Here is a 21,176-nt window from a genome sequence, read left to right as displayed (position 1 = left end):
ATGCACTGAAATATTCGTTGCGTCTGTCGGTGTTCGCGTGAGTCACGCGTGTAACGTTGCGGACAAAAAATGAGAAAACGAAAGCGATCAAAAACGTTTCTCGTTATTATTCGCACGCGTGCATTCGGGCCGCGCCGGAATGAATAAGTTGTAATTATCGGCGGGGGGCGGGAATATCGTGAGACACGGGGGGGTAGGTTGAACCCTTGACGACACGCGTTCGAAAAACGCCGAACGGAGTGAGGAAAAGAGAGAGAGAGAGAGAGATAGAGAGAGAGAGAGAGAACAAAGACGACGACCAGTCTAACCAGAATCATTGATCTGCTTTCAGTCGCATCAGGAGGAGGATTTGTCGGATCCAGACCTCCAGGACGAGGAGAGCGGGGAGGAGTTACCTCAGCAACCACTTCAGGGTAAGACGCACTCCTCATCGGAAAATGCGTCCGTGCCGGTCAGCACACCTACTCCATTAACACACTTGAACAGCCTGATGAGCACACACCATCCGCACTTTCTGACCAAGATCAAAATGGAGGTCAGTCCACGGATTTTTCTTTGGCTTGCTCCGAGCTTTTTGCTCCAACATTTAAAGAACCCCGCACTAATCATATGGAGAATCTATCCCGGTAAAATCAGTTGGATTTTTCATATGCTGTAGCTTATGATCTACTGAACAAAAGATGTAATGGGCACAAAGCTCGATAATGGACAGTTATCGAGTTGTAATCAGTCAAACGTGACAAATTCGAGTTGCCGCATACTGAAATCAGAGACTACCACAACAGAATCCAAATGAGTACATAATAAGATCATTGTTTTATTAATCCACACACACACAGCAGAGAGGGTTTGAAGTCAAAAAATACTACGGGAGTGACAAACCGTGGGGTCCTTATCTTTGCTGTAACACGCAAAGATTTTTGTGAAAGATTTCTGTTCACAGGCCTTTTCAAGGTCATTCAAAATTAAAAAATAATGACACCGCCTAACAGATTTTGTGAAACCCTACTATTTTTGTTGCAAACATTCGAGTATTCGGCAGCTCGAATTTGTCATGTTTAACTGATTACAACTCGATAACTGTCCATTATCGAGCTTTGTGCCCATTACATCTTTTGTTCAGTAGATCATAAGCTACAGCATATAAAAAATCCAACTGATTTTACCGGGATAGATTCTCCATATGATTAGTGCGGGGTTGTTTATTATTAAATAATTGTATTTGCAAATGGCCTAAATAGTTGACCGAGACGTTGAAAATTTTGCGGTAATTTGCAAAATTGCTTAAGTAGTAGCATCAGATCGAACCAGTGCGCTGAAAACAGTAATATACGTTATTAACAAATTGTCGATCGAGATCAAGGAAACAGTTATACATAATATTTACAATCTGAAAACTCTAAATTTCGTGTTTGAAGCATAAACAAAGGTGTCGACCACGCTAGTAAATTCATTGAATAAAAATTGATTTATGTTGGAGTGACGTAGAAAATAGTTTATCGAACATTTATCACAGACATTCGCCGCAGACGGTTTTCATTACCGATTCATCGTGCGTTGCGTAACTCGATGTTTTAATTGAACAGAATTTTACCACGTTCGATACCAGCCAGTCATTAACTAGCTGAATGAATACTATTACGCAGCAAAAGCCGCGTTCGTTTCGTTTTACAAGATCAAAAGTCGCACAGAGTATTTTATATGCGAAATTATTTATGCGAGTCGAGCAACTAGAAACGCGTTAAAGGTGTATGCGTATTCGATTCGAGCGACACGAGCCTCAATTTTACTCGTAACTTTTAATCGTCGATCGCGTTCGCTTATTCGTTGCGTACAATGTTTGCATTTTACGCGCGCATTCTCGTTCAGCGACATTTACAGTCTGCCAGGGAACTGTTTAAACGTTGCAGGAAAATGGGGTAATACCCTAATCGTTTAAAATGCGGTTGGAAACCCCATGGAAAGAGCTCGCGCGAGTGACACAGAGCACAAATCGTGAGAGTGTGTTGCAACCACGCGCGCGCACCCATTACCCTAACGTCGATTCACTTCTTTTATATTTTTTTATTGCGCGAGCCAATTACGAGAGCATTTTTTACGATCCTCGCTTTCGACTCGCGGCCATTGTTTGTACTCCGCCATGTTTCAAAACTATCGGTGTTTGCTCACCAAGTAAAACAGACGGAAATTTCCCTATGCGTAATCTCTAGAAAGCGGATTTAATGCCGCTAGAATGCACGCGAGTAGCCTACAGAACCTTGATCCATTTGTTTAGGATTATTGTACACCGCCCACGAATGGTTTCAAATAAAAAATATGCACCGATCCTGTGCTGCTTAAATAATGACATCATTCGAAATTAATTTGAAGGAGTTGAAGCACCAATATCACTTGACTATTTAACATTCTTCAGCGAGGTAATTTGTTTCAAATAAAAATATGCACCGATCCTGTGCTGTTTAAATAATTACATCATTTGAAATGAATTTGAAGGAGTTGAAGCACCAATATCACTTGACTATTTAATATTCTTCAGCGAGGTAATTTGTAGTATTATGTTTCGGATTCAATATCGGTGCAAATGATTGCTTTCCCGTTTTTCAATGGAATGAGATGAGGCGATAACTGCATATATTAAAGCTATAATAAACGCGACCATAACTACAGCCACGGGAACAGCCGATCGCAAGACAAATGCATGACAAAGGTCGCGAAACTCGCGTGGCAGCTTTTTAACCGACTTCGAAAAAGGAGAAGGTTACTCAATTCGATCTGTATGTGCCTTTTATTCGCTTTTTTTCTATGTATGTTCATCGATTACGCCGAGATGGATTGACCTATCGGAACAAAACCTTTTGCATATTGTAGAGTAAGTCCCCGGAGTGGTCCCGTGAAAAAAAATTTGAATTTTTTTATTCCTTACGATTTTTATTTGCGAAAAATGAATTACTCACCGACTTCGTTTTTAACCGGACCGGGTTGAAACTATTCACGTCTCGTATAAGATGTTTTTGTGGTGGTCCCATTTGCAAAAAATTTTTTATTGGTAACAAACTGATCTTCCCTGGCGGGACGGGGTGGCGGCAAGGCGGGAGGGGACAGGGAAAAATTAAGAAATATTTCATATTGGATTGAATAATAATAAAAATTATATGTTCTATTTAGTTGTTTTTATATTATTAACCGACTCGATTCGATCGGTATATTGTTTATTTGTATATTACCTAACTAATGAGACCGAAAACCGTCCTACGGTGTTCTAAAAATTCTGCTCGTTCCACTAAAAAGTGTGAAATAAAAAAATCTTATGAAAATTAAACCGACTTCGAAAAAATGCACTAAAAAGTATGAAATAATTTCTATTTAATTTATGTGAATGCACACCAACTGTTAATAAAATATTACATACCATATTAAATACAATACAATGTTTTCGGAGGCGGCGCTAAATTGAAAATTTTCCGACACTGGAAATTACGAAAATCCTTAAATTCTTCTACATGCTTTCACATATTAATGTATCTTCTCTTCCCACCTACTGATTTCCAAGTCCACCATATTCCAATGAAATCATAATCAGCAACATCTGTCAATTGGAAAATTTTCAATTTTGCGCCGCCTCCGAAAAGATTGTATTGTATTTAATATTTTATTTTGATCAATTTTATTAACAGTTGGTGTGTATTCACATAAATTAAATGGAAATTTTTGTTTAAATTTAAATGGCGTTTTTGCTGACAAGAGAACGATGTTCAATCCGGCAGAATCATTTGTATACTGGTTTTGATATGTACGCATAAATTAATAAATTTTTGCAAAATTTCCAAAGAGCCTCAGACTCAAACTTCGGAATCTTGAAACTGCGGGATCTTTATGCATTTATAGCAAGATTGAGTAGATGAACTTGAAAGTTGTTGGAAAATTTGACAAACTGAAAATGTCAATAGACGATTTCTCCTCTATTAAAATCATTAAGGAAAGATATAACATTCAATTTAGTTTCTGTTTCTTGCAATCAATGCGGACAATTTTTATTTCGCATGAAGATCCGCAGTCCACATATCACTTTCGAAGTTTCTGAAATCGAAGCTTCGAATTATTCGATCTCCGAAGTAAAGCAACGGACCGAAGTACTTTTGCACAAATGTTTACAACAGAATAACAAAAAGCATCAACGTAATTTAACTAAGAGAGTACATGTACAAAACTGTTGGAATGCAGGTATGGTATCTTAGAGGATTAACGATCGATTAAAGATGTTTCCGTGGTATCTGTGCAGAGCGACGCGGACGTGCTGAACAATAAAAGCGTTCTGGAGGCGTTGCAAGCGGCAATGGGCGGCGGCGGGTTCAATTTGCCGTTCTCGTTCCCGTCGCCAGCGGCGTTTCTAACCCCGCAGCACCACTCGCAGAACAATCATCCACAGTCAGCCGGGATGGGCGGCGGTGTGGGCAATAATCAGATGACATCGTCGGCCAGCTCGCATTCCAGCGAATCGTCGCAGGGCAGCGCGAGGAACGGCGGCGAGCCTCGGGAGACCAGCAATCACTCACAGAACAACTCGACGGGAACGAATCACCAACAGCAGACCAGCTGGAGCTTCGAAGAGCAGTTCAAACAGGTGCGTCAGGCAAGTACCTAGCTCTCTATATGCATGCTCCCCCTCTCGTTGCAAACCGACCGCGCCGCGCCGATTTCATCCGTGATCCAACCCGCTGGCCATTCGATTGCCCGAAAAATTGATACGTTCGTTGTACTCCATTGTTCTTCTCTGGGTACGTGGCTGACAAAGAAGCATCTTTTAACACTATACCTACCGAGCACTAAAAGCTCTATTTAGTTCGATTTTGTGCAATTTTTATCATAATGTGTGCTTGGATAAAGAAATTCATCGACTCAATTTCCATGTAAACAACTTCATCATTTCATTAATTGTAAGAAGGAAAAATATGAAACATTTCGGTCATTTGATCGGTAGTGGTAGGTTAATTAAAAGATCTCATCAGCTTTCAATTAAAGAAACTTATGTGCTGTGATCTACATTCATAATGCCTCATTCTTTTGGTAGAAATATATTCTACACTGTTAATCCTTTGCACTCGAGTGGCGAGTCGGGGGCGCCACTAATTACCATTATTCAAAATATTTGTTGCATTATTAAATTTGTATTCAATCAATTGCTAAACGTATTTAATATTTTAATAAACTACTGACAGTATTGTACAAGGTATTATATCAGTTTTATATCGATAAAATTAAGAAAATCATATAGAATGGAAATATTTCAGGCCGGAAGAAAAACTCGGTTTACGAATTAGAATAGCTCCGAGTGCAAAGGGTTAATGTTGTTATAAGATATATGTTTTTAGCACGTTAAGTAAATACGTCAGCGTGTACCACCCGTGGTACTGAATGGATAGTTCAACGTGTTAAAGATGTTCTACTGTCTTCTACACGAAACGAACGATCCTTCTATTAGAACAATTACCATCAAAACTTACATGAAAGCACGCCGCGACAAAAAATTCCTAAATATGGTATCCGGGTCGTCGATACAGACCTTGACCCAAGAAGGAAGTCTTCCGGGAAGCGACGGTGTCGTTATCGCGAGTCCAGGTGATCTCGATCGTAAAGTAGCGAACGCTGTCGATGGTATCGTCGCGTTGACCGATAAGCAGGGCGGATGGACATTGATGGTAGGATCGGCATCGTCCGTGGTGGTCGCTCCGAGTATCACGAGGCTTTACAGTCGCGATCAGAAGAAGGCTGTCGCTGTCGTGGGCGTGCAAAGCGGTCGTCCTTTGTGGGACAGTGGTTAGTGGCCATAAGGGACGCGTAATTACTGGCGGCGAGCGTGTTCGAGCTTGGAGGAGGGGGCTGTCGTTCTATAGTGGGGGCTTTAATTAATGCAACGATGGGAGCTAATTATTATTTTTACACGACCGGGAGATAATTACCGTCCCCGGTATTTCCTTCGGGGAGATACCTCTCGGAACGTTTGCTCAAGAAGAGCTGCTTGGAGGAGTGTAGGGAAGCGAGAAAGAGACAAGAGTATGCTAGGATGGTTGCGGGGGCGACAAGCAAAGAACAAGGTACACCGATATTTGTGTGTATGTGTGCGGAGGGTGCAAGAAAAGAACGAACGGCGAAAGACGATAAAATAACGCCGCGCGCGGGGTCGTGCAAGAGAACAAGAGGGGGGACAAGAAGGGGGGCCGGGAGTTATAGAATTAGTCGGACGCTCATCGCACCCTTGTTAATGCTTTTTGCCAGGGCCACCGAGCGCCGCTCTCTGCGCGTGGAGATTTTTGCGCCGCGGCTGCTTTTCTGTTTTTGCAACGAGGGTGTGGTGTTAAATTACCATTTAGATTGTTGTTCGCGCCCGGGCGACGGCCTACGACAGACCTGCTCCGTCTGCCAGGACTATCCCGGCCCGATTTCTTGCTGGAAACTGGGTTTCTTCTTCTGCATCGGACCGGTCTTCGATACGGTACACCGTGTGCACCTATCCTTCTTCCTCCGCGCGGACGCGAGTCATTTCATCAGAACGTGTCCTAGGGCAAGGCAGTTTTAACGAGTCGCCGGTGACTTTATTAATTCGTCGATGAACGATCTATTGCTCCAGTAGCGGTCGTAAAAGCTCCACAAGGGTGGTTATTTAAGTCGACGACTATTTAAGAAAAAGGTAAAAAGAATAGAATTCAAGATTCATTAAATGCTACGACCTATAAATTTTCTCGCTGAAAATAGAAGGACAGATAGAGAGAGAGAGAGAGAGAGAGAACACAGTTTTAATCCCATCTGTTGACTCCCGATAAAGCAGTGCTTGCAAAGCCTGAAGGAGGTAGACTCCTTTTCCAGGATTGCAAGAAAGTGGAAGGAAAGAGAAAACAGTGCTCGCGAGACAACGGAGGGAAACACAGGGTTAAATTTGGCGCGTGAGATCGGACAGCGCGAACATCGGCCGGTGTCAGCTCGAAAAACGGGCCAGATCTGTCCAGGGAAAGGGACAGGGAAAGAGGGAAAGGGAAAGGGGAGGAACAAGCATCTCCGCGAGAGCAAGGAAAGATTAAAGACCCGGCAAGTACGCCCCCACCGGAATGATGGATGCGATCCCTGAGACGCGGGCGCCGCTCGCCGAGTAGGTGGAGACTTCCATTTTCATTCCTACGTGCTTCTGCCTGTCCCTCTCTCTCACTCTATTTCTCCTTCTCTCTTCATCCTATCTCCTTACCGTCGCTGTTCTCGCTTCGCGCGTTCTACCGCGTCTGTACGCTTTAATCAACGATACGTCTCGCGCGTCTCTGACATCGAGAACCCGTCTCTCCTTCTCTCTCCCTCCGCGAGCGGAACCGTGAACCTTGATCTTTCCGCGCGTGCAAGGTTCCGCGGGCTTCAAAGCGAGATCGAGACGTCGGGGGTGGGTGTCTGCTGCAACCGCGGAACCGCCACCCAACGGGGAAACGCGAAAAACAAACCATTTACACCGCGAACTATTTTGTTCCATTTGCAGCGCTTTGTAGGTATAGTCCATTTTGTATTTTTATTAGCTCGGAAGAATGGTCAACACTACAGTGCATTGATGTGCTATGATTTTTTAGGATTTTGTTGCGGTTGTGCCTGCAAAAGATCCCCCCCCCCCCTCATTAGGACGAATACATTATAAATGGACTAATTTTCTTAATTTTCATTCGAGTTTTTACTTTATGACCCTGATTCATTCTGTACTTGTAAGTGATCCTAACTAGGAAGAATACATTTTCTTCATTTTCATTTGGTTTCATTCGATTTTGTTGTGGTCCTGATTCATTTTGGACTCGTAAGTGATTTCTAATTAGGAAGAATACATTTTCTTCATTTCCATTTGGTTTCATTCGATTTAGTGTGGTCCTCATTCATTTTAAGAAAACTGCCTGTACATCGTAGAGTACATTATTCGGTTTCATTCGATTTTGTTGTGGTCCTGGTTCATGTCCTACTTGCAAGTGATCCTGCTCAGGAAGAATACAGTCTAAACTCAATCATTTTCTTCATTTACATTTGGTTTCATTTAATTTATTTGTGGTCCTCATTCATTTTAAGAAAACTGCATGTACATCGTAGAGTACATTATTCGATTTCATTCGATTTTGTTGTGGTCCTGGTTCATGTCCTACTTGCAACTGATCCAGATCAGGAAGAATGCATTATAAAGTCAATCAATTTTTTCATTTACATTTGGTTTCATTTAATTTATTTGTGGTCCTGGTTCATTTTTACGAAAACCGCCGGTACATCGCTGAGCGGCGCAATGGCGACGACACGCGTTGCTTTATCGAGCCCGCCGATAGGAATATAGAGCGATGTGCAAATTATTTGCGATAAACGACACCACCGTGTTCGCGCCGAGTGTTATCGCGATCCACGTGTATCGGGAATATTTCGCTTCGATTCTGCCTAGTAATCGTCGGGCCGCGAACCGTCCATTTTCCGAAGTAAACGACTAGCTGCCGCGCCGATAACGCCTCGGATAGTTTGATATTCACTGCTGCATCGATGGGTTTAACGGCGAATTTACGGCCCCCGCCGATTTCTTTCTTCTCCGTGGAACATGTACTTCGATTGCACCAACGCAGCGGTTACACCGCCAACGATCGTTTAGCCAGTTACACGCGGGGATAGCAATCGCTATCGGCCGTAAAAATTCGCAATTGACGGGCGAATACGCTCTTCGAGGTTCGTTTGTTTCTCGCGGATTGCTGCTTTGTTGCGAAACTGTCGACGACTAACGCAATCGATACAGTCGATGGACTTATAGTGTTCCTCGTAGTTGCAGTCTTGCATTTGACCTTTTGAAAAATTTTATCGGCGGCTCTGTGATTGAGGACGATGAGTTAGCGAGTTGCAAATCGCGGTGAGGCGCCGATGAAACTATTTACGACAATATATCCTCATATGATGTTACGGTTTTACAACATTGTTAAAAATGGGAGCTGATTAGAGCTCAATTCAGAATCTAAGGATGCAAGATTTCACCAAAAAGTTGAGTGTTAAACACATTGTCGATCGGCAATTTTATACAGAGGCTATCTCATGTCACCGGCTATTATTTCGTAATTGAATGTGGAAGTAAAACAATCTAAATAAACTTCAATAAACTTTATTTATACATAATGAATTAAGATGGAACTTTGAACATATCTTTTATGTAACATTTAATATTTTTTTTAGTATGATAAACTGTATAGCGATCACCGAATGAACAAAGGTTTTGAAACATTCTGTTTTGGCCTGGGTTTCATATATTGGAATTGATAATGCAAGTGTAAACACGATTTGACTCGTGACCGGTCAACACTGTGTTGAATCGAGGGAGTTCGCGAGGCAGGTGCGAACGAAAGTGGCCGTAGTTTTCAATAAAACGATCCAGTATCCAGATCCCCACCGGTGGCTAGAGCGAAAGGCTCTAAAAGCTATCTCTCGGCTGCAAGGTGTACTCTAAGCACGCCCACACGCATGCATCCCGGCGCATCATCCCTCCTCGGTTGCGCCGTTCACTGACCGTGCGCTCCGGCTACCATCGGCGGAGTATAATACTGTAGGACTATACTTTGCAGCCATTGCGAAATAACTCGTAAACCCGCAAATTGCCGGGCATTTCGCCTTCCATATACGTGTGCCCGTCAAGACTCTTTACGCTGCCTCGTGGCTGTGTCGGTGCGCGCCCATGCAATGAGCACAATGCACCCCCACGAGCGGTTATAGGATGTTTTTCGAGAGCGCACAGTCGAGGCGCATCGACCGTCATTATGGTTGTCCACGCTGCCAATTTCATTCTGTCAATTTCATCCCAACATTAGCGAAATTGTCGAGATTCCGCGAGGAAAATCTTCAATTAATGAAACAGCGAATGCAAAACAGTGAAAATATTCTCATATTTTTCATAGAAATCGATCACTTTTAATAGTCAATAGGTTTAGCGCTGATTAGAGCAACTTCCCTCCATTTTAGTTTCTCAGTTTAGCACAGAGTATGCCTCGAATCTGTCCACGTTCAGGGAAAACGAAACAGTCACGATTATTATTCAGATTTCACGGTTTACAGAAGTATGACGTCTGCAACTAGATATAAATATAAACCCGCAGTTAAACATTTTAAGCATACGTATATCTTCCTATAATTGTAGACTTCGATATCTGCAGATATCCGTCACAAAGCGATAAATTGCTTTTCGTAAACATTTCACGGTTTCCTGCAGTACGACTTCTGCAACTGATTATGAACCCGCAATTAAACATTTTAAGTATGTATCCGTCTATAATTGCAGACTTCGGTGTCTGCAGATATCCTTCATAAACCGATAAATGTATTTTGTAAACTTCAACTTAATTTATTCAAACACGTGCCTTTCGAAATTCTACATTAAAATTCCGAGGTACAAGAAACGCCACGTACAACTTCTGAAAACAATCCCAAACGATTTCATTGAATGTTATGAGCAGAAATGTACTAATTCGTTGGAATGGTTGCACGATACACAGATAAGGTAACGCTATTGTCTCCGTATATCAAACGAGGCGCTTACATAAAGCGACTAGGGGCAGACATAATCGTCAATTACCATGCGCTTCTCATTGCAGCAAGAAATCGGTTGCACGCGAACGAACGCGCGCGTTCGCGCACACCGCTGAACAACGATAATACCGGGAATCGTTTTTCTCGGTTGGCTTCGCGAAACCGAATCGCGTTCGAGTTTCGATGTCCTTGCGATACGACGCCAGCTAGACCGCGTTCAGCACCACCCTGTTCTATCGAATAATTTTGCAATTACGACGCTGGTCGCGAAAGGCGAGCGAGAACGAATCGTAAAGCTTCTCGTAAAGTCGCTCGGTAACCGGCCCGTGTAATCCGTGGCCGGGTTGCGGGATAGAAACGGGATCAATGTATCCTTTCTTGCCTTCTTCGAGTCCTGACAAATTGCCCTTCTCGCCCAGCTAGTCGCCAGCACCGAATTAATTGGATAATTGGCGCGCCCGTTTCGAAATATGCTACTTTAACACAGCGACAGCGACGTGGTTCAGCGATACCTTTGTTTGCGACGTGCATTCATTTGCATTTTACGAGACTGGAATCTTTAAAACTACATAATCTGCTCTGAATTCATTAATTAAGGATCGAATTCATGAATTAAGACAAAATTTCTCAGCTTCAGTCCTGAGAATGCAGATCCTAATAAATTGCATTGAGAATTGAGGGAATAAAATATCTAAACACCGACATTTTAATGTGTTTGCAAATCTCACAGCGACTCTGCGTAGATCATGTCGGGAAATTGAGAAAATCGATTTGAATAAAGACGATAGGGTTTCTGGATTAATGATGCACCGTGTCGACGAATTTTATTATAGTACGATCGTTCTTTTCGGCGAATGCAAATTCTAATAAATATCATTGAGAATTAAGGGAATAAAATATCTAAACACCGACATTTTAATGTGTTTGCAAATCTCACAGCGACTCTGCGTAGATCATGTCGGGAAATTGAGAAAATCGATTTGAATAAAGACGATAGGGTTTCTGGATTAATGATGAACAGGGCCGACGAATTTTAGTACGATCGTTCTTTTCGGCAAATGCAAATTGTAATAAATTGCATTGAAAATTGACAGAACAAGATATCTAAACACCGAAACAGCGACACTACATAGATCATGTTGGGAAATTGAGGAGATCGATTTGGATAAAGACGATAGGGTTCCTGGATTAATGATGAACCGGGTCGGCGAATTTTAGTAGGATCGTTCTTTTCGGCGAATAAACCGTCGAGCAGGTCCGCAGACTAATTAACTCGGTATCCCCGTTAATCGATCAATTAGCAGGCCCATGCATGCAGATGCGCAATTACGGCACGGTGCAGCGGTACGATCATTTCAAGCTCGTTCACAGAGAGAGGGAATTGTCCGAGCGTTCGTTGGTCCCATTGTACCACCCTCCGTTCTTTTTCCCGTGCGAAACGGTTTGTTAATTCGCAATCGCGTTCAGCAACGGCCGAGTTTCGTTAAAACAAGCGGAAAAGGAAGCTGCCGATGAACCCTTAACGATTTACATTGAAGTCGCCGACACGGGTTATAGTGACCGCTCTCATCCGCGAGAATTAAGGACTCTTTGTGGAAAGAATGGACACAAGGGAGACTATATTCCTTGCCACAAGACACAATTAATAAACAAGGAAATATAAATTGTAATAGATAACAAAGGAATATGCGACTAAATAATGTTGACTGGTAGAGATACAAGGAACGGCGACTTGAGTGTACCCGTGCAGGTAGGAAGACGAGAGTCCAGGCTCTCTTTGAAGGGCGTGTTACGCGCGAAAGTAAAATCGCGAACGATCGGTTGCGCTCCCGAGACAGCGGGAGCACCTGCGTCTCGCTGTTACTCGTAAACGACGGGGGCCACTCGTCGGCTTTTCCACGCAAAAACGACCGAGAGGAACAATATATTGACCCGCGGATTCTTCGTGTTTACCCAATAATTGGATGAGGCCGTAAATATGGCTATTAAGCTACCTACGCTTTCCGCGCGCGCTCGTTAGAAGCGACCGATTGAGAGGCGTTCGCCGGCCTCCTGCCAGTTCGCGCCTTTCCCTCCGTCTTCACTGAAACCACCCGAAGATCGTCCTCTCCAGACCGTCATTCGATCTAATTTTCCTTCCTCTTCATTCTATTGGCTCGTCGCAAAAGACCTGATGCCATTCGTGCCCATAATTATGAAAGTGGTGTCAGTCAAAATTAAAAAAAGAAAGTAGTTTATCTCAGTCATTTCACATCACATTATTCTAAGCTAAATAAATTCAATGTAATTTTTGCGATATATCGTCAAAAATTAACCGTTAGATAGCGCTTGTTATTTCAACATTACATGCAATTCATTTAGTTTTACTATCCTTTAAATAATTATGGGCACAGTTATCTACAAACTATAATTTTCTGCGACTCCTCGCCAACATTCTGGTAGCATTCGTAAGACTTTTTTCATAAACATGATTTTTATAAACGTGATTTTTCGAAGCTTCCAAGGACTTGAAAGTTTGTCTATTTATTTACTAGATATGTAAATAGGATACGCGAGACAAAATCATGTAGAAACATTCTAGCTCTGGTTCTTTGGTCTTCGAAGTTAAACTGCAATGCAAAGGGAAATGCCGGGAAAATTGTGAATCTGACACGGACTTTCCCCAGGAATATACTGGAACATTCCCAGGTGCTTTCTCGTCAAATTTCGTCCCCGTTAGCAACCTCCTCTTGGCCATCCCGCCTCATAAGTGTACCCGTCGCTCTATCTCCTCTGTTTAGGGGATAGAGTGAGGAAGGGGGTGGCCAGCGAACAATGGTACCACTGAGGAAACTGGGCACAAACCTGCTAAAAAAAAAAAACGGAATCAAAAACGCAAACGGCACATCAATAGAAACCTTTAAGAGGAAAGGCCGGGTGGACGGAGCTAATAGCTGAACACCGACCAGAACCGAGGATGATGGTCACATCCGAACAATCAGCCATATTCTCTAGGATGTGTCAAGCTCACCCAAGAAGGAAGATCCCGATGAACCTGATGTCAAAAATCTCTCAGGAGACAGATTTCGGTGAAGTTGGTGAACCCGTCCTTCTCAACCCCATCGCGAAGTACATAGTTCGGCAGGTGAAGACCGAATGCAATTGATACCTCGGCACAGCCGAGATTTCGATGAAGTCGGATTGGATCCGAAGTAGCAGTAACTTCTTCCCAATGGTCACACAAATCGTACGTGGTCCTTTGCATTTGTACTCCCAATAAACTCATAGCACAGGTGGAGGGATTAGCCTAGGGGAGAGTGTAGGCAGGTTCCTGGACTATCCGGAAACAGAGTAGGGACGGGTTTCAATACTTGACACATTCGACATGAAAATATGGTGAAGTGGGGGGAGTCTGAAAGGGCAGGCGAGACACCCTGCAGGTCTGAAGGTGAGGGGGCTCGACGTTCATACCGAGCCGTAAAACAGCTAAAAAAACTGACAAATTAGGTAGCATGGCCCGTCTCATCAATGATGACCGACCCGTCTGGTAAGTCGACGACTCTGAAAATGGCCCGGGCCGAATAAAACAGAGGGGACGGCTGAAAAACGTGGATAACTGCAACCCGCTAAAGGGCCGAGTGCCGGCAGCGCCAATTGTGATACTGGCGATGAAAGATCCGGTGTACCTTAAGGAAGCGAGGCAGCAACACTTACTACTACTACTAGCATCCTCCTCAGCATCACCAATTATCGGATATCACCTGCCCACAATTACACAGCATTCGTTGGTCAATCGCCGAAAAGAAGACGTAAGGGCACACGTTATCTGCTAAAATCGCGTGCGCGATCACCGAAACGATACTTCGCTGTGTCAATGTTGCGAGGATCCTTCGTCTCTGGTAATTTCGCTGGAGATAGGGATCATCGGGAGAATTTGAACGCATAAATTGACCCGTCACGCATTCGAGGACGAGATTTCCCGTCACAGGATGTGACCACAGCGGCTGCCCTTCCATAAATGCGCCGTGTAATTTTCTTTTTCCCGCCCTGGATCGGATAAGACGATCGCTGGAGCGACTCCGGAGATTGAGAAACTGTTTGCCATGCTACTGTGTTCTTCTCTTTCATTTGTGTCGCTCGAAAATCTATTTTCATTTCTGTCTGGATATTTTTTGATCTTGTTGTTTGTCCTTAATTTAATTCGATCTAGTGCGATTTATCGTGTTTTAAACAATTGTTATTTGACGAATTTAGAATGAATGCGTATAGCAAAGAAAATTTGTACAAGTATCTTAATAAATTTGATACTTTTTTGAATAAAAGCAGAAGAGTAGCGGTCCTTCGAACTCGATGAACCCAATAGAAACTTTTCGTTGAAATAGCATGGTAACATTTTACAAGAAGAGAAAACTACGATGATGGATAAGATTAATTTACTAATTCTTAGACGATATACATTTTAGAGAACATTTTAAGAACTCGGATATTTATACTCACGACGCTGAACAACACGCGTCGCGAGCCTCGTAAAATCATTTACAATCCGTCGGCCGATTAAAAAGATCCTAAACGTGTCGTCGAGTCCTCCCATTCTGTAGGGTCTTTCATAATCTTCTTTTCTGCCTGTTGAGCAGGAACCGAGCAGACTAACCGCTGCGCCGCGCCTTTTTGTCGAGCCTGTCTCCTCGAGGAGGATTCTATCACGTTCGCCGAGTAAATAATTGCGATAAAGATACGTCCGAACCGAAGAAGAAATTCTTCGAGGACGATTGCTCTTTTTGTCGTTCGCTTTCTAACGCGCCAGAATGCCCGGCATCCTTTCGCAATGCTGTTAATAACGACTGCGTTAGTTCTTGTCGCGTGAATCGCGTGATACCGATACCCGCGTGCACGCTACTAAACGATTCTCGTCGGTAACATCTTCTTCCAACTTCTTCTGCACTCGTTCGCCACGATCCTTCCGCGATTCGCCTGCTTCCTTTTAGCACTCTTACGCGATCCGAACGTTCCACAGTCTATGCACTGCGATAACTGATCTCTATTCGGTTCCGGGGATTCGTAGGCCGAGCTTTTGGCTAGGGAGATTTTTTCGAAGACAGCAAAATCACTTCATATTTTCTTCTTTTCTTCTTCGTGATGGTTAACCCTTGGCAGTCGGAGCTATTTTAAAATATCTCCCCATTCTCTATAATTTTTTAATACATAGATTAAACTTCTAAATTTTCATTACAGGCACCGATAAAAAGTTTTTAAATCATGGCCTTCAATTTTTCCTTCGCAATTGCGACCAATAGCAGTTCAAAGAAAAAATTATTTACACATTAGCTAGTAAACTAATCCTTCTAACGTCTGAAAAAAACGGAAGCTGTTGGGATCAATTTTGAAACAGTTATTCGTTTTTAGAAGGCGTACGAATACTTTGTACACCCACTGTATAATACTCAAACTTTAGAGACGAGCACTGCCTTCATACTTTGTACTTTCTTACTCTAAAAGATGAATCAACTCCAAGAGACTAATTATAAGAGTCAATGGTCCGATAAAAGGTGTTAGAGGATCTAAAGGAGCGACATTTCGCTCGAGGAGGTTCTCCCTAACAATATCAAAGCGGGAACGAATTGTTCCGCGAGAGGAGCATCGGTAGTCAACGTCCACAGGCGAGACACCAAGAATCAAAGGGCTGTCCGCGTAGGAAGCTGCTCGGAATTCGGGGATGTCTCCATCTCGGCGGACAAACACGTCCGACACGAATCTCCTCGCCGCGGCTCGTGAGAGTTATATTTTGACCCCGGTTAGCATACCAAAGCTGCATTCTATTACACGGGCCGTGTGTGCTCGCTATTATAATGAATATCTTCGCTGGCCAATAAGCATATATGTAAAGCACGAGCGTTTCCATGGGGTGTCAGCCGGTCTGGCCTCAGACAACCAGACGAGTCGCAACACAAACACACATACATTCTCTCCAGGACCAGTCTGACTATCCAAGGAAACGAGAGAGACTGAAAGAGAAGGGTTAGAGAGAGAGGGGTAGGTCGGAGGATAGCCGCTGCGGAGATATCATTTGAATTTCAATGAATCATGTGGGTGCAAGTGTCGACCGTATTCATTCACGGTTCACGAGCGCGCGCGCGAGCGCACACATTCACACGAACACGCGAACGGATGAATGGTCCCGCGGGACATCGTGTATAACCCGGTTACGTTCGTGTAGAACTGTGTTCGTGTGTATGTAAAATACCCCACTACCCCCACCGGTCCTCCAAGCAGAGGCTCGTTCATCCGCGAGCTACGAACCAGGAGACAAATGTCGGAGTCCTCTTTCTTCCTTCGCGGTGAGCATTCACGGGCCCGTGTTCCACGAGGCACAAAGGTGTCTCGCGAGTCGAGCCGCGACCACAAAGCCAGATTATCTACGATCGTTCTTTGTCACACCGATCTCCTTTCCCGAGTCGCGCCGCGTCTTATACCGCAACGTCCGTTTTGGAAATCCACTGGTTTGCTCATCTTTGCGGTGGACACGCGACTCTAAATTGAGATCCCCGGATTCCTTATCGATAGACATCGGATCTTTATGCAAAATAAAAATTTATATACATTTTATATATTATGTAAAAGAAGCTCTGAAGTGAAATAGACATTTCTTTTCATTCGTAATATCGCTGCTCCGGAAGTATAATGACGCAACCATTAAATTTTGTGAAATTGACTTTATTGTGTCGGCGGGCTCAAAAATGCATTTACTAGATGTTTGTAAATCGACATAATGTAAATCGAGGCTGGTATTTATTATTTTATAAATTGAAATAACTTAAAAGTTGCGATAATAACCCACAATGTCTATAAACTTCTTATAGAAGAATTAAACCGAATCTTCAATGTTTGCAGTTGTGTCATTATACTTCCGGAGCAGCGATATGTTTAATAAGTTGACAATAACTTAACAGTATTTGGAAATTCTTCTAATGTTTTTACTGTTTTAAATTACACCCAATCATTTTTGTTATAAATTCATATAATCCGCTGTAGACTTATCAAATATCTTCCAACAAATAACTCTATCTGATTGTCATGATACTGAAATCTACACCCTCGCAATATAAATAATTACAGAAATACGTGGTCCACCTAAATATCTCCTTTATTTGTGGTGACTACATCGCGGCTCTTTATGCAGAATAAAAATTGTCTGCATCAATTCAAATAGAGGAGAAATCATGTATTGATACCTTCAATTTTTTAAATTTTCCAACAATATTGAATTTCATTTACTCAATTTCGCTATAAATGCATAAAGATCCGCAGTCTAGTGATGATATAACAAATGCTTTTAATGCAATGTAAATGGTATTACAAATGCTTTGCAAATTTTATTGTTTGTTTTGGTGTTTTCCAGTTGACATTAAAACGCATTTAGACATTAATAACAAGAGCTTGAAGTGAACTCTGACTTCCATCGAAAGATCACATTACTAGACTGCCGATCTTTGTGCAAAATAAAAAATGTTTGCATTAATCGTAAGACACAGGAGTCAAATAAACAATTTTTTATTCTCTTAACTGTCTTATCGAACTGCAACTAATGCACTGACGCCCTTAAATCTTTCTAATATGACCACAGCTTTGAATTGTGCGTATCCATTTTTATCAAAATCCGCCAAATCAATTTGTGCATCACTATGGTTCTTCCAATACATGTTGAAGTCTAGTACATTCACGTTGTACTAATGCATTTACGTTGAAGAGTACAGCAAAATCGCGATACGGTAAAAGAAATGTAAATGTGCACTCTTTGGACGCGGAAGACGACAATGTCTGGCAGTTAGACTAATTTTTGGCAGCTGTCGACGGTGAGCAGCCCACGGGCACGCTGCCGGCGATTATGTGTAATTTTCGGAAAGAGGTGGCAACGTACTCTTTGCGCTGCGCCATCGCCTTTACGGAATTCCGCAACGCGGGAAAAGGTGCAATTGCGAGTCAATTGCATCGCGCTTGCAACCGCCGAATTCGCTCTCGTTACCGAAACAACTGCACCGAAAACGACACCCTTTCTTCGACCTGCATTTCCCGAACGAACAAAGTCTGTTTGCGGACACACCTGCAATCACGGAAGTACAGTGCTCGAATACTTCGCGACTTCGTACACCTTCTGTTGAAAGATCGACCGAGGATAACGCTAATGGGGCGAGCATGGTGTACACAATTTTGACGGTTTTTAAGGAAACGTCTCGTGTGGGAAAGCTCACGCGTCGTTCTTATTCTAAGTGGCCAACGGTCTTCTTAGGCAGACGTGGAGACTGATTCGATATCTGAATTGGAAAGTCTGTATTTCTGTATTATAATCTTGTATTTATTGAGACAGGAGGAAGGTGAAAAGTATTTAAGAACGCCAATCTATTGTTTCCACCTTGTTAAAATTATTAAAGGAAGAATGAAGTGCCTATTCGGCTCCAGTCTCTCGCAATTCAAGCAGACAACTTGAAAAGTCTGTCTTTATCTCATAATTAGATTTTGTGCAGTTATGGCAGAAATTGATAGGGCCGCACTTGAAACAGGAGGAAGGTGAAAAGTATTTAAGAACGTCAATCTATTGTTTCCAGCTTCTTACAATTATTAAAATAAGAATGAAATGCCTATTCGGCTCCAGTCTCTTGCAATTCACGCAGACAACTTGAAAAGTCTGTTTTTATCTCATAATTAGATTTTGTGCAGTTATGGCAGAAATTGATAGGGCAACTTGAAGCAGGAGGAAGGTGAAAAAGATTTAAGAACGCCAATCTATTGTTTCCACCTTGTTAAAATTATTAAAGGAAGAATGAAATGCCTATTCGGCTCCGGTCTCTTGCAATTCACGCAAACAATTTTTATTTTGCACACAGAACAAGAGGAGAAGAAGAGGATCTTTATGCAAAATAGAAATTTTCCACCTGAATTGCATCAAACCCGAGTGACGTAGAAATTTATTTTCTAGATTTAGTTTGAAAATAGAATACAAGTATTTTTAAATTCGTCTAATGTCTCTAATGTTTTAAATTATAGCTACTCATTTTTGTCATAAATGCATAAACTCCGCTGGCTAGTAATAAACAAGAGTAAAAACACCTGGTACCTACCTTTTCTGCGAGAATCACAATTTTTCGGGTTTTGTCCAGCTTAGCAGGCTGGTTTGGATCACTATGGAACACCTTTTGCTCGAACGAAATTAATTTCGGCTCGCAAGCGTTCCCGGCAACATCCAGAGGAAAGAGGTGGAAGAAAGACGCGCGTGGGACGCGCCATTTGCTTAATTGCGCTATCCGCGACGACGACTATGCTCGTTCGCATTATTCGACCACGCGTGCAGCCGCGACGACGCGCGCGACTTCAGAATTCGCGGTCGACACGTTGGATAGAGCAGGCAAAGCATGCGGGGCAATAGAGAGAGAAAGAGTGTGAGAGATCTACTTTGTGTTCTTCTTCTTCTTCTTCTTCTTCTTCTTCTTCGCGCCTCTTCCAGCGCTTTCAGTCGACGCGAATTCACGCGAAACGAGTCGGGCGCTAAACGCGAGAAGCTGAGTCGGTAATTGTACTGGTTCAACGGTGTAACTGTGAAAAGTGTGCAACCTACTGACAGAGAGTCCTGGAGAGAGATATTTTTCGGTTTTGTTTGGGACTTGTGACGGTTTAAAGCGGCTTGCCATTTATTTTTGCGAGATGTTGCCGTCTAGAACGGATTGGCACGATGAGTTTCTCTTTTCTGCTGATATCTGTGATTGTGGATATTACGACCTCTTCTTGTTTGGTTTTATGCTTCGATTGAGCGTGTTAGATTTTATTGTTGGACATCATTGTATACACCATTAAGTAAATTTGAAATGTACATCGTAAATCAGCTGGTAAATTAAGCTCAATTCTGTTTAGCGGAGGCGACACGAACATGTTTGAGAATAGAAACTCGCTCGAGTTTATGGAATTTGCACTGTAAATTTTTACGCCTCCTTTGGAACCGTATTTTTTAATCGCAGCTCTTTCTCACACGTTCAAAATCAATTTCGATATCTCAAACGGCGTTTGTCCACACACATTAAACCTTTCCGAAGAAGATAGTAAAAGAGAAATCGATTTCCCGTCGTGTCCCGAAGTCAATAAAATAGGAGAGAGCGTCGCCATACCAAATTCCTCGAATCTCCAGCGCAATCTGTAAAGATTCCGGAGTCGGAGACATCTGCGCGAAGAACGATTTTAGTGTCGCGGGGCGTCGATATTACGGAAAACCGACTTTGAGAACCGTGTTCGGGATATTTACGGAACGTTTGAAAGCGGAGAACGGAAAATGGTAAGCGGGGGATATCGAGTGGCGCAAGAAACGGGATGTGCGGTGGGCACGAGCTGGAAAGAGACGAGGAAAGAACGGAAGAAAGAGAAACAACAGGGTGGAGGAGGGTGAACGAGAGACGGGGGAGGAGCGTGTGCCGCGTTGCCTTTTGACACGACATGTGTCGGTCGTCTCTCGCGAGAGATCTAAGACTGGACCGGCTTCCGCTAATCCGAGAATCGGCCCTTTTAATGCGAGTCGAGTTTCGCGATTATAAATATCAGAGATACCGGGAACCCGGCCCGGGGACGTCTAGACGAGGAATGCACCGGGGGTTGCGTCGGGAGAA

The 21,176-nt window shown here is 42.9% G+C and overlaps 1 protein-coding gene across 2 annotated transcripts in view; it reads left to right on the top strand.

Annotated features, from left to right (window-relative positions):
- The window catches only part of Retn (retained), a 180,763-nt gene that overhangs the window by 60,119 nt on the left and 99,468 nt on the right, over positions 1-21,176 (top strand). The window contains exons 2-3 of one of the 2 annotated variants that reach the window (XM_076420118.1): positions 332-535; positions 4,280-4,630. In XM_076420118.1, coding sequence (XP_076276233.1) covers positions 332-535; positions 4,280-4,630 — 555 coding nt within the window. The remainder of the gene's footprint in view (positions 1-331; positions 536-4,279; positions 4,631-21,176) is intronic. The other variant, XM_076420119.1, reaches the window with a different exon arrangement.

Source organism: Lasioglossum baleicum, chromosome 3, assembly GCF_051020765.1.
Source record: "Lasioglossum baleicum chromosome 3, iyLasBale1, whole genome shotgun sequence".
In the NCBI taxonomy this organism is placed as follows: Eukaryota; Metazoa; Arthropoda; class Insecta; order Hymenoptera; family Halictidae; genus Lasioglossum; species Lasioglossum baleicum.
Note: the sequence above shows the minus strand (reverse complement) of the source record. Positions and strands in the feature narration are given on the sequence as shown.